This window comes from Microcaecilia unicolor, chromosome 14 (assembly GCF_901765095.1).
Source record: "Microcaecilia unicolor chromosome 14, aMicUni1.1, whole genome shotgun sequence".
NCBI lineage: Eukaryota > Metazoa > Chordata > Amphibia > Gymnophiona > Siphonopidae > Microcaecilia > Microcaecilia unicolor.
The window spans coordinates 44,607,084-44,620,939 of NC_044044.1; the positions used below are offsets into that span (position 1 = coordinate 44,607,084).

General features: G+C 44.5%; 1 protein-coding gene across 1 annotated transcript in view; it reads left to right on the plus strand.

Moving 5' to 3' along the window:
- NES (nestin) overlaps nt 1–13,856 on the plus strand; it is a 38,646-nt gene that overhangs the window by 10,750 nt on the left and 14,040 nt on the right. The window contains 1 exon segment of the mRNA XM_030187138.1: nt 4,490–4,614. Coding sequence (XP_030042998.1) covers nt 4,490–4,614 — 125 coding nt within the window.

Genomic DNA, 13,856 nt, shown 5'->3' on the forward strand with positions numbered 1-13,856 from the left:
CATTATTATTATTTCAAGTGGCAGTCATAGCAAATATTTTAAATTACAAGTCATACTCCTATGACATGTCAAGAGTAAAATTACACATTATTGTATTCTCCAAGGACGAGCAGGCCATTGTATTCTCACAGCTGGGCAACATCATCTGACGGAGCCCAGCGTGGATACTGACTAGTGAGATTAAGTTAGCATTTTCTAGCAGCGTCCCACCGCGCACGCACTGGTGCCTTCCCATGCAAGCACGGCTTGCGCAGTCTTCATTTTTCTGCAGCATATGGAGAATGCATCTTTGTGTTCTCACAGTGCGTACATCTCTCTCTCTTTAGCAGTATGACAATCCCTGCCCCCAACCCCCTATCTTTCACCCAACCCTTACCCAGGGATCAGAATTGGTAGTGCAGTGGGACAGAGCAGTGCCAATGACCCCTAGTGCTAATCTTGTGGTACTGCTGGCAGTACTGCAAAACTACCACTAGGGGTCGTCTGTGCCATTTTGGAATCAGGCGCTGACCTGGGTGGCAGTGGAGGAGGATCACTGTCACTTGACCCCACTGCACCACAATTCTGATTCCTGGATAAGCCCTGGGGGGAAATCTAGGGGTGGAGGGAGGGGGGAGTTTGTAGAGGATGGGTTTGCTTGTGAGCTGGGCTTTTCGTGGGGGCAGGACTGATTTGGTGGGGGGTTTGGGGCCCGTATCTGGGAGTTTGGTCATTGACTGGTTGGGGGGGGGGGGGGGAGAACAGGGTCATCTTGGTGTGTGCAGGATGTGATCAGAGAGGGAATTGGAGGCTGGTTGTATCAGAGGATGCGGAGTGTGATTGGGAGGGGGGGGGGGGGGTAGCATAGCTGCACTTACCGCTTCTTCTTTAGGTGGTAGTAAATTCAGCTGCACTATCGACATTTCTGACAAAATGCTCAGATCATACCTGCTTCTTAGGGCCTTAGGGGCTCATTTTCGAAAAAGAAAAACGTCTCAAAAGTGTGAGAAAGCACCATTTGGATGGATTTCTTCAATCCAAATCAGTATTTTTGAAACCTGTTTTGCTGATGTGCACCTATGCATTTCATCCGCGGTGCGTCCAAATCAAAAGAAGGCATGTTGGGGGCATTTCAAAGGCGGGATTGGGGTGGGATTGGGCATGCATAACACTTGGACATTTCACAGCCATAATGGAACAAAACCAAAATGTCTAGGGTGAACGTTTTGGTCTAGACTTGTTTTTCTAACAAATAAAACAGAAAAAGGTGCCCTAAATGACCAGATGACCACTGGAGAGATTCAGGGATGACCCCTTTACTTTCCTAGTGGTCACTGACCCTCACTCACCTCCCAAAAATGTGAATAAAAATAGTACTTATCAGCCTCTATGACAAACTCAGATGTTATACTCAGGTCCATTAGAGCAGCATGCAGGTCCTTAGAGTAGTCTAGTGGTGGGTGCAGTGCACTGTAGACAGGTGGACCCAGGCCCATACCTCCCCTCTACCTGTTACACCTGTGGTGGAAACTGTGAGCCCTCCAAAACTCACCAGAAACCCACTGTACCCACATGTAGGTGCCCCCTTCACCCATAATGGCTATTGTAGGGTTACCATATTTGCCGTAAGAAAAAAAGAGGGCACACGCCCTGCCCCGTCACACCCTGTCCTGCCCGTCACACCCCCACCCTGCCCCGTCACTTTGACCTCCCCCCCCAAAGAAAACCAGATTCCCTCTCTCTACCCCCCATGTATATCCCCTCCCTAATTTTCCAGCCTCCCCCCACCCACATGACTCCCCTCCCCTCCTGTACCTTATTCTAGTGCCCCCTCTTTCTTGCCTGGCGCGGCTGTAGACCTGTCTTGCTCCCGGCACCGCTTCAAAATGGCTGCCGAGAGTTCAAGCAGTGACCTTGCAAGACTTCTGGAGCTGAGCTGGTGCTAAGGGTGATTTTGGGGACAGTCCTTGAAAAAGCCTGTGGAGGCAAAACATGCATGTCGGATGTTGTGTCCCCTCATCTGACGTTATATGTATTTGCTCTATGTGAAGATGAGATGAGTATTTAATATTTATTGAAGCTATTCGAAATACTAGAAGTTAATGGAAGTTAAAGCTTTTTAAGAAATTTATAACATAGGAGATTGATGAGGAGCTGAGGTGCTGAAATATCTTGCAACAGTGGTAAAACGCTGGCAAAGGGCACCGCTGAAGTCTCCCTAGATTAAAATTTCACCTCAAATTTTGTTTATTGCTACATATTTATCTGTGAAAAAGAGTGTTTGTTAGCTGAAATTGGGTGGCGGAGCAGGTGGGGGAAGAGAGGTTGGTGGTTGGGAGGCGAGGATAGTGGAGGGCAGACTTATACGGTCTGTGCCGGAGCCGGTGATGGGAGGCGGGACTGGTGGTTGGGAGGCGGGGATAGTGCTGGGCAGACTTATACGGTCTGTGCCAGAGCCGGTGGTGGGAGGCGGGGATAGTGCTGGGCAGACTTATACGGTCCGTGCCAGAGCCGGTGATGGGAGGCGGGAAATACTGCTGGGCAGACTTGTACGGTCTGTGCCCTGAAAAAGGCAGGTACAAATCAAGGTAAGGTATGCACATATGAGTTTATCTTGTTGGGCAGACTGGATGGACCATGCAGGTCTTTTTTCTGCCGTCATCTACTATGTTACTATGTTAAGGTTGTAAGACTGGCATTTGGGAGATATCCTTAGCTAAAGCAGTGTAATGCCATCAACACAGCCCGCACCTATCTCCAACTTCATTATCCGTCTTGCCGGGGTGTCAAATACAAGCTTCTTTTTGCCTCTACTTTTCCCTACTCCAGCCCGAAGACTTGGAATGCTTTACCTCTGAACCTAAAATCTCAATCTGATCATCACCTTTTCAAGAAGATGTTGAAAACGTTCCTTTTTGAAAAAACTTACTCCATTAGTAATTCTGCTTATTAGTCACCCTAATTGTTGTTAGTGTTCTCTCCTTATTCTGCTGTAAAATTCATGTGTTGTACTTCTCTACTTTTGTAATTCATGTAAGCCACATTGTGCCTGCAATTGTGGGAAACTGTGGGGTATAAATGAACCATAAATAAATAAATAAATAACTATTAAAAAAGGCATATCGCAAAGATCCATCCTAAATACCAGTAAGAAATTTCCACTGGAACTTCACAAAACGTAACCTTTAATTTTCTGATTCTTCAAACTAATCTATTCACGATTGAAGTTTATTATTTCTGTTTGTTCAAACTGATTTATCACGTTTGAAGTTTAATCTTATACCTTTTAGTTCTCAGCATGAAAATGAACTTTCTCTACCTGAATATCTAATCCACTCTGTCACCTCCATCTTAACTATGTATTTTCTCTTTTGCCGGAATTGGTGATCACCATTACGGAACAATGTAAGCCACATTGAGCCTGCAAATAGGTGGGAAAATGTGGGATATAGATGCTACAGATAAATAAATAAATAACTACAGGCAAACGAGCAGACTGCTTAAGCCAAGTTGCCAACACTGACATGGAAGAGTAGCCTAGTGGTTAGAGCACTGTGTTGACAGCCAGGGAATCCCAGTTCAAATCCCACTGCCGTTGCTTGGGATCCTGGACAAGTCACTAAGGGGGTCTTTTGCTTAGGCGTGCTGGTGTTTTTAGTGCACGTTAAAAATAGGCACGCACTAAACGCTAAAGACGCCCATAAGAATACATCGGCGTCTTTAGCATTTAGCGTACACCTATTTTTAAACACACACTAAAAACACCAGCGCGCCTAAGTAAAATACCCCCCTCAACTCTCCATTGCCTCAAGCCACTGAATATAGCTTACCTTGACCTACTACTAAAAAGATGGGAGCTCAATCCAAATAAATAAACCTCTCTCATGTTACTTCTTATCTGAAGAAGGGGCCAATGTAGGCTCTAAAACCTCACATTATTTCTGGTTAAAATATAGCACAACCAGAGAATGTGGTAAAGGCAGTTAGCTTAGCGGAGTTTAAAAAAGGTTTGGACGACTTCCTAAAGGAAAAGTCCATAGACCGTTATTAAATGGACTTGGGGACAATCCACTATTTCTGGGATAAGCAGTATAGAATGTTTTGTACTTTTTTGAGATCTTGCCAGGTATTTGTGACCTGGATTGGCCACTGTTGGAAACAGGATGCTGGGCTTGATGGACCTTGGTCTTTCCCAGTATGACAATACTTATGTACTTATGTAACCACACAGAGATATCAACTTCTTTTACCAATACTCTACCACTGGGCTAAAAGAACACCAGTCCCAGCTTGCACTTCCTCCTTGTGTCATAGGCTAAATTTATTGCTAACCAATTACATCTTTATGGATGACAGTATAACTTTGTTTGCTCCCTTCTGTGCTACTTACAGATTGTCCTTCATCTCGATGGGATCAGCAAGAGCCAAAAACATATTGTACAGTACAAAGGACTGTTGACTATCATACCAGGTTGTCTCATGGGATTTTCTTTTGTGTCCATGTTTCTAGTTGGAAATGGAGTCACTTGAGCAGGAGAAACAGAACCTGAGGGTCCAGATAGCACAGATCCTTGAAGACCGGCAACAGCTGATGCACTTAAAGATGTCTCTTAGCCTTGAGGTGGCTACTTACAGGTAGGACGTTTGCTGGATCTTGTCTCTTATTCTGCCCGAGCACACCTGGAAAACTTTAGAGAAGCACATGAACTAGAGAAATATGTTGCCGGAAAGTCACCTACTGAATATCACATCTTGATAGACTTTCGGTTGCTCAGATAGGCTTTGGGTTGAATTGTTATTGTGAAAAGTCCCAATATTTCCAAAATCGGAAACATTGTCAATAATATATATTCAAACAATATTATAAAATACATGAGTTCTTGCAAACTGTGCCCCATACACACTTCCTGACAAAATACATGCCAGTGGAGAAGGGTAGTTACTGGGGTCCCGCAGGGGTTTGTGCTGGGACCGCTGCTTTTTAACATATTTATAAATGACCTAAAGATGGGAGTAACTAGTGAGGTAATTAAATTCGCAGATGACACAAAGTTATTCAGGGTCGTCAAGTCGCATGAGGAGTGTGAAAGATTACAGGAGGACCTCGCGAGACTGGGGGATTGGGCGTCCAAGTGGCTGATGAAGTTCAATGTTGACAAGTGCAAAGTGATGCATGTGGGTAAGAGGAACCCGAATTACAGCTATGTCATGCAAGGTTCCGCGTTAGCAGTCACGGACCTAGAAAGGGATCTGGGAGTCATCGTTGATAAGACGTTAAAAACTTCTGCTCAGTGTGCTGCGGCGGCTAAGAAAGCGCACAGAATGTTGAGTATTATTAGGAAAGGGATGGAAAACAAACACGAGGATGTTATAATGGCGTTGTATCGCTCCATGGTGCGACCGCACCTCGAGTATTGTGTCCAATTCTGGTTGCCACATCTCAAAAAAGATATAAAGGAATTAGAGAAGGTGCAGAGAAGGGTGACGAAAATGATAAAGGGAATGGAACGACTTCCCTATGAGGAAAGGCTGAGAAGGTTAGGGCTCTTCAGCTTGGAGAAAAGGTGGCTGAGGGGTGATATGATAGAAGTCTACAAGATAATGAGCGGAGTAGAGCGGACAGATGTGAAGCGTTTGTTTACACTTTCAAACAACAACAAAATCAGGGGACACAAGATGAAGCTAGAATATGGTAGATTTAAAACAAATAGGAGAAAGTTTTTCTTTACTCAGCGTGTAGTTAGACTCTGGAACTCGTTGCTGGAGAATGTAGTGACAGGGAAAAGTCCATTGAACATTATTAAATTTTTTTTTTTTTTTTTTTGGGGGGGGGGGGGGGGGGGTTGCCGGGTTCTTGAAGCCTGGATTGGCCGCTGTCAGAGACAGGATGCTGGGCTTGATGGACCCTTGGTCTTTTCCCAGTATGGCGGTGCTTATTTACTAATGTGTCATGGCGTGTATGTTATGTTATGCTATAGAGGATTTTATAACCCGCCAACTCCCTTGTATGAGATTCAAGGCGAGAGACCAACAAATAGAACTGATACAATCATCAGGAATAACAGAAAATTAAGTATAAAAAAGCAAAAAAAAAAAAAAAGTAAAAACATCAATACATCAAGAAAACAAACAGGTCTTCAAAGATTATGAAATAAAAAATATTTTTTCAAAAGACGGATCTCAACAGGAAGACCATTCCAAAGACGAACAGCTGAAAAGTAGAGAGAATGTTTATCCACTCCTACCCTAGCAGAGATAATATTTAACCATCTCTCTGACCTCTTATGCAACTTTCTTCAAATCAGTCACCTTACTTTCTAACTGTTCCTACTTTCTTACCCATCTATATGTTACAACTTTGCCTTACCCTTCACTACCAATTATAATGTTCTATTGCGTATTGTGTAGTCATTGCAAGTAGTATACCATGCCATACTTTGTATTGTTTTTGAATATTTTTACTGCTCTAATTGCCTATTTGATCTATTCTTACTGTAAACCGCCTTGAATGAATTCCTTCAAAAAGGCGGCAAATAAATCCTAATAATAAATACATACATATGAGAAAACAGCCTTGAATCTCACACCCTTTATGGATGGAAAAGCCAAGATAAGATGATTGCAAATCCAACATTTAAAACTTTAATCGGTTGTGATAAATCCTCAGAATAAACACCATATAATAGTTTAAATACCAGACATAGCACTTTCCTTGCCTGAACTGGTAACCAGTGTAGCTCTGTCAGCAAAGGAGAAACATGATGTAATCTCGATTTACAAAAAATTAATCTCACTGCGGAGTTTTGAATCAACTGAAGCTTAGAAGTAAGCTTTACCATCAACCCTAAATACAAAGAGTTGCCTTAATCCAGTAAGGCTAGAATAGACAATTGTACAATAACTGTAAAATGATCCCACAAGAAATAAGATAATACCACTGAAAATCCAGATATGGCCCCAGTGAGCAGCATTTATCCGCCTAATATCAACCCTTGCGTGGTTCATTTACAGGGAATCGTGAACAGCTTATTCCAAGCCGTTCTAGCAGCTGTGTTGACCATGGAGAAAATGTGAATCTTTTAGGATTGTAATGATATTGTATATCACTAGCACAGAAATTATACATGAGTTTTTGCCTTTGACATGATAAAAGTTAATCAAGTTATTTTGAGATTTCGTTCTGGGACCTTTGTTTAATAGGGCTTTTTTGAAAATATAGTTTTTCTGGTAGTTTTGTTTTTGGCTTTTAGGTAAACTGGCCCCTACAATCAGTCTTTATTTACAGTTATTGGGGATGTTTCCTCCTGTTTTATTCTCTCACCACCTCCCTCCCCTTCGTAGTGAAACCATAACAGTGATGATGCTTGTTGAGGGGAGGAAAGGAGGGCAACAGAGGTTGGTTCTCTTCAGAACTCTATGGGGCTCATTTTCAAAGCACTTAGACTTACAAAGTTCCATAGTAACCTACTGAACTTTGTAAGTCTAAGTGCTTTGAAAATATGCCTCTATATGTATGCATCGATCCTGCTTTCGAACCATAGGTGCTGCTGACTATGGTTTCCTTCCTGTGAGTGTCTGAGGGGAAGAAGGGGTCTGTGTACTTTCTCTTCATAGGACGCAGAGCCTCAACTGGTCCGATGGAGCAGGGTCAAACCTAGGTGTCTTGACGTGGCTGCACTTATCACTACCACAGTCTATCAAGCTGACCCTGTTTGGCCACAGGCTATCAGAAGAATCTTCTTCCCACTTTATAGTCCATAAGAGTAGATGCCACAAAGGAATACACAGTATAAATCAAATGAAATGACAAAAATTAAATAAAGGCAAGATCATTTTGTGCAATGTGCCATCAGAACCCTGTGTATCCAAGCATAAAGCCAAGTCTGTTCTTGTTTTCTGCACCAAATGTTCTTCATCTGTCTTTAAACTTCTAACAATAATCAATAGCTTTTATGAGCAAGTTTGAAAGCTAAACACTGCTTTTTATTTTTTTCTTTAATGTCGCAATTCCACTGATGCTCTTTTCAGCTCTGTGTTCTAGTTTGCTGTTTCCAGCAGTTCAATTCCAAACATGGGGAGGTGTTAAACTCGGCCTTCTTGTAAAGTTTTTGGGGGTGGGACAGGGTTTATACCAGTGATATGCTGTGTACTAACTGAGTAGGTCAGGGAAACCTTGCTTCGCTTACACTTCGACCCTGGTAGCCTATGTGGTATGAATCAGAAGGTTACGAGGGGGGGGGGGGGGTATATAGGGAATGACAGACAGCTGGCAAAAGTGACTTTTTGCATTCATGGCTTAGAACTAAAATTAGACTTAAACCCATTAAGGCCTCCACCCAACCCCCAAAATAAAAAAAAATTCAGTATGTTGGTAATTGAGCCCTGTCTTTTAAAGACCACCTGCTGAGTATAATAGCCTGAGAGCCAGGGTTCAAATCCTGCATCTCCCACTGATGCTCTTTGTGACCTTGAAGATGTCACTTTGCCCTCTGTTGCCTTAGGTAACACATCAAGTGTAAGCTATCTGGAGACAGAGACATACCTGAATGTGACTCACCTTAACCTACCAATGAAAAAACGTGAGGTAAATCCAAACAAATACATCATTTTGCATATCTTGTACTGCAGAACTGAGGCCTAAGAGTTTCTTTCTATTTTACATCTGTCGAGAAATGCTTTGATGTTCCCATGCATACCTCCTACTCACCCCCACCCTGTTAGACTGTCAATGAAATGCTTGGATGTTTCACTTATATATTCCGTCATCTTCCACATTTGCTTATTTCCGATCTGAGGAAGAAGGACAACCTTCGAAAGCTAATCAAGAAATGTATTAAGTTATGTCCAATAAAAAAGGTATCATCTTATTTTCTTTTCCATGCTTTATTTTGTTTGATTTCTATTGATTACATCTGTCGAGAAAAACTCTCAAGTGAATAAGCCTAAGGGCCTGAATTATCAAGGGTTTTGGTGCATGGAAGACCGTCCTTTGATAAATTAGCTGAGTTTGCAAATTGCTTAGGTCCATTTAGCGGCCTAGGTTATGATAGAAAAGAGGAGATTTTAGAAGCCTGCTGGCCTTCATTCTTGGTCCCTAGTTAATTGAAAATGATCATGTTTCTTTCTAAAATGGAAACATTTTTTTGAGAAACTATTCCACCAGCTGCTCACTCTTACCACATAAAAGTCCTCTTATACTGACTGTCATAAAGTCCGTGCAATGATGTGATAATGTGTATGTTACTGGTAAATGTGTATGGGGCGAAGTTATCACGTGTTTAGGTGATAAAATACACTATTTTATTCACGTATTTGAAATATCTAGATGCAGACATTTACTCAAGAGCAGATGTGCATGTCCACACCTGCAAAACAGATGTGATTTCTGCCACTTACGCTAGTATTTTCTAAAGACACGTGGAGGCGTATTTTTAAAATGCTTAGACTTACAAAGTTACATATTGGACGATATTTAAAACCATTCAACCGGCCACGAACGGCTCCTGGCCAGTTAAATGGCACTTTGCTGGCTGTCTCCTGCTGAATGTTGTCATAGTGTTATATCACGCGATATAGCCAGCTAATCTGCCGATATTCAGCGCATTGGTGGCCAGATTAGGCCGCTGAAATAACTGGTCTATCTTTGGCCAGTTTGAACTTAACTGGCCAGCACTGAATATCGACTTGGCCCAGTTAAGTTGAAACCGGTCAAAATACAAAGAAAAAACCCCAAAGAAAGGGGGTCCATGCAGCTTCCACAGGAGAAGAACAAAAAAACAAAAACCAGTAAGGTGGAAGTGGGACTGTACCAAGTAACCAAGACTGACCATAGGTAAAAAGTATCCAAAAATGACTCCATAAAAAGGACCCAACAAGGGCCGTGTTTTGGCTGGAGAGCCTTCCTCAGGGGTCAAGTCCTTCAAATCAAAAACTTCACAGAGCTGTATAAACATATAGTATAACGTATTCCTGTAGTGATGAAATCACTTTGAAGAAAGAGCTCCTGCTAGCGTGGCAAGCCTCACTGGCCAAAATATGCCAGGATATTCAATGCCGGTTACCAAAAACGGCCTGGCATTGAATATTGGGGCTCAGTGCTGACCACAGGAGGTAGCCTGGCTACCTTCCTTGGTCTGAATATTAGACCCATAGTAACCTATGGAACTTTGTAAGTTTAAGTGCTTTGAAAATGAGTCCCGTGGAGAGGCATAATTGAAAGGGACGCCCAAGTTTTGCTGAATACGTTCTCACAAAACGTCCCGGTGGAGGGGCGGGGAAACCCATATTATCGAAACAAGATGGACTTCCATCTTTCGTTTCGATAATACGGTCGGGGACGCCCAAATCTTGACATTTAGGTCGTCCTTAGAGATGGTCGTTTCTCATTTTCGGTGATAATGGAAACCAAGGATGCCCATTTCAGAAATGACCAAATGCAAGCCCTTTGGTCATGGGAGGAGCCAGCATTCATAATGCACTGGTCCTCCTGACATGCCAGGACACCAACAAGGTACCCTAGGGGGCACTGCAGTGGACTTCAGAAATTGCTCCCAGGTACACAGCTCCCTTACCTTGTGGGTTGAGCCCCCCAACCCCCTCCCCCCCCCAAAACCCACTACCCACAACTGTACACAACTTCCATAGCCTTTACGGGTGAAGGGGGGCACCTAGATGTGGGTACAGCGGATTTCTGGTGGGTTTTGGAGGGCTCACATTTACTACAACAAGTGTAACAGGTAGGGGGAGATGGGCCTGGGTCCGCCTGCCTGAAGTGCTTTGCACCCACTAAAATTGCTGCAGGGACCTGCCTACTGCTGTGATGGACCTGAGTATGACATTTGAAGCTGGCATAAAATATTTTTAAAGATGTTTTTTGAGGGTGGGAGGGGGTTAGTGACCACTGGGGGGGGGTAAGGGGAGGTGATCCCCGATTCTCTCCGGTGGTCATCTGGTCAGTTCGAGCACCTTTTTGTGCCTTGGTCATAAGAAGAACAGGACCAGGTAACGTCGTCCAAGTGCTCGTCAGGGACGCCCTTTTTTCTCCATTATGGGTTGAGGACGCCCTTGTGTTAGGCATGCCCAAGTCCCGCCTTCACTACGTCTCCGACAAGCCCCTGTGAACTTTGATCGTCCCTGCGATGGAAAGCAGTTGGGGACGCCCAAAATCGGCTTTCGATTATGCTGATTTGGGCGACCCTGTGAGAAGGACGCCCATCTTCTGATTTGTGTCGAAAGATGGGCGCCCTTCTCTTTCGAAAATGAGCCTGATAGTCACCTTTGCAATTTTTTAAAAAATACAATAAGGTCTATGTAGTCAACCACTTGCACTCAAACTAGTTGCCCTCCATATGGTTTTCCTTTATAACCACAGCTTTAAGGGATGCAGATGGTTTCTCATTGCCAGATTGTATGACACAGTCCTGGTATCAACCAGTGGCGTACCAAGGGGGGACTGTCCACCCTGGGTGCACGCCGCTGGGGGGGGTGCCGCGCGCCTGTTGGTCCGAGTCCGCTCATTCCCTCCCTGCTGCTCCCTCTGCGCGGAACAGGTTACTTCCTGTTCCGAGGCAGAGGGAGCAGCAGGGAGGGAATGAGCGGACTCGGCCAACAGGCGCACAGCACCCCCCCCCCCAGCAGGTAAAAATGCACCCAGGGGGGGAGGGTGTAATTTTGCCGGTGGGGGGGGGGGGGCTGTAATTTCGTCGGGGGGGGGGGGGTGGCCACGCTGCACCCGGGGGGGGGGGGCGCATCGGTGATCCGCCCCGGGTGTCAGGCAGCCTAGGAACGCCACTGGTATTAACATTCATTTGAAGTACAGTAAAAGTACGCAACAAAGCGCAGAGAAAAAGGAGTCATGTCATGTGTAGTGAGAAGGTTTCTCTTCCTTCAGAGTTCAAAAGATGATTACAGAGAAACTGGCCCTGAGAAAAGACCCCCAGAGGGTCTTTTCAGAGAGAAATGAAGAGCTGCCTGAGGGGGGATGGGGACGGACAGAAACACTGAAGGGTGAGGAATGCAATGCTTCAGATCTCAACACTGTCCCTCCAGAACTTCCAACTGGAGCGTTAAAGCCTTTTTTTTTAACGTTCTTTGCTTTGTAGGGTTAAAAATAATAATCAATAGAAATGGAATAAAATAAAACATAGAAAATAAATTAAGATGATACCTTTTTTATTGGACTAACTTAATACATTTTTTGATTAGCAGGCCTTCTTCGTCAGATCAGAAAAAAAAATGATTAAAAAAGAAACTTCTTCCCCCACCTCCCAAGTGAAAAAGAAAATAGGACCTGACCATCTGAATTCAACTAGTGGGCAGAGAGTTTAGCTTCCTTTGTCTGCTACCCCCCACTCCTACCACCTCCTCACCCCTCCCTTTCAGAAGAGGTTCCACCCCTCCATGGGAACTTACTGGAAACCTGCATTTCTCCAGTGTCAAGGATCTCTCCTTTATCCTCTGCTACGGGCAACGGCCCTTCCAGATGGCATTATACAAAAGTCCTATTAGCATGAGAACAGAGCCTGTTGCAAATAAGGTTGAGTGTGTACCCCACCCACCCACCCACCCCTGCTCTTCCACCACCCCCAGTCTAGTCATTATGTCATCCTGTGCAACTGGACAGTTGTTCCTTGAAGGACCAGAAAAAAAAATAAGTACCAAGAAAGATAAAGCAGTGGCATATTTCAAGAACTCAGCCATGCCTGCAAGCATTTGTCTGTGACAGCAGGGGGCAAAGGGTTTTGTGCCTGAAGGCAAAAGATGCAAACATAAGCACTACATATCAGTCCTTTTGGAGTCCATAGAGACCCAAGAGGAAGAAGACACTTACTACTACTACTACTACTATAAATCTTTTCTATAGCGCTACCAGTCGTACGCAGCGCTTCACAATTTAACACGAAGAAAAGATAGTCCCTGCTCAAAAGAGCTTATAATCTAAATCAGGACAGACAGACAGGACAAATGCACTCGATCTGCAGCCCCTCCCTACCTCTCTACCCTCACCTCCCCCTACGTTCCTACCCATAACCTCCGCTCTCAAGACAAATCCCTCCTTACATAGTAACATAGTAGATGACGGCAGAAAAAGACCTGCACGGTCCATCCAGTCTGCCCAATAAGATAACTCATATGTGCTACTTTTTGTGTATACCCTACTTTGATTTGTACCTGTGCTCTTCAGGGCACAGACCATATACAGTAAGTCTGCCCAGCACTATCCCCGCCTCCCAACCACTGGCTGTGGCACAGACCGTATAAGTCTGCTCAGCTCTATCCTCGCCTCCCAACCACCAGCCCCGCCTCCCAACCACCGGCTCTGGCACAGACCGTACAAGTCTGCCCAGCACTATCCCCGCCTCCCAACCACCAGTCCCGCTTCCCACCACCGGCTGTGGCACAGACCGTATAAGTCTTCCCAGCACTATCCCCGCCTCCCTACAACCAGCCCCGCCCTTTCTGCCTCGCCTCACCCCATGCTTGGAACAAACTCCCTGAGCCCATTCGCCAGGCCCCCTCCCTGCCCATCTTCAAATCCTTGCTCAAAGCCCACCTCTTCAATGTCGCCTTCAGCACCTAACCACCATACCTCTATTCAGGAAATCTAGACTGCCCCAACTTGACATTTCGTCCTTTAGATTGTAAGCTCCTTTGAGCAGGGACTGGCCTTCTTTATTAAATTGTACAGCGCTGCGTAACCCTAGTAGCGCTCTAGAAATGTTAAGTAGTAGTAGTGATAAGGGTAGGACAGACAGATAGGACATAAGGGAAGGGACTAATGAAGAGAAGAAGACAAGATAAAGGTTACGAGCAGGTGACAAGTTAGAAATTAAAAGCAGCATCAAACAGGTAGGCCTTTAGCCCGGATTTGAAGGCGG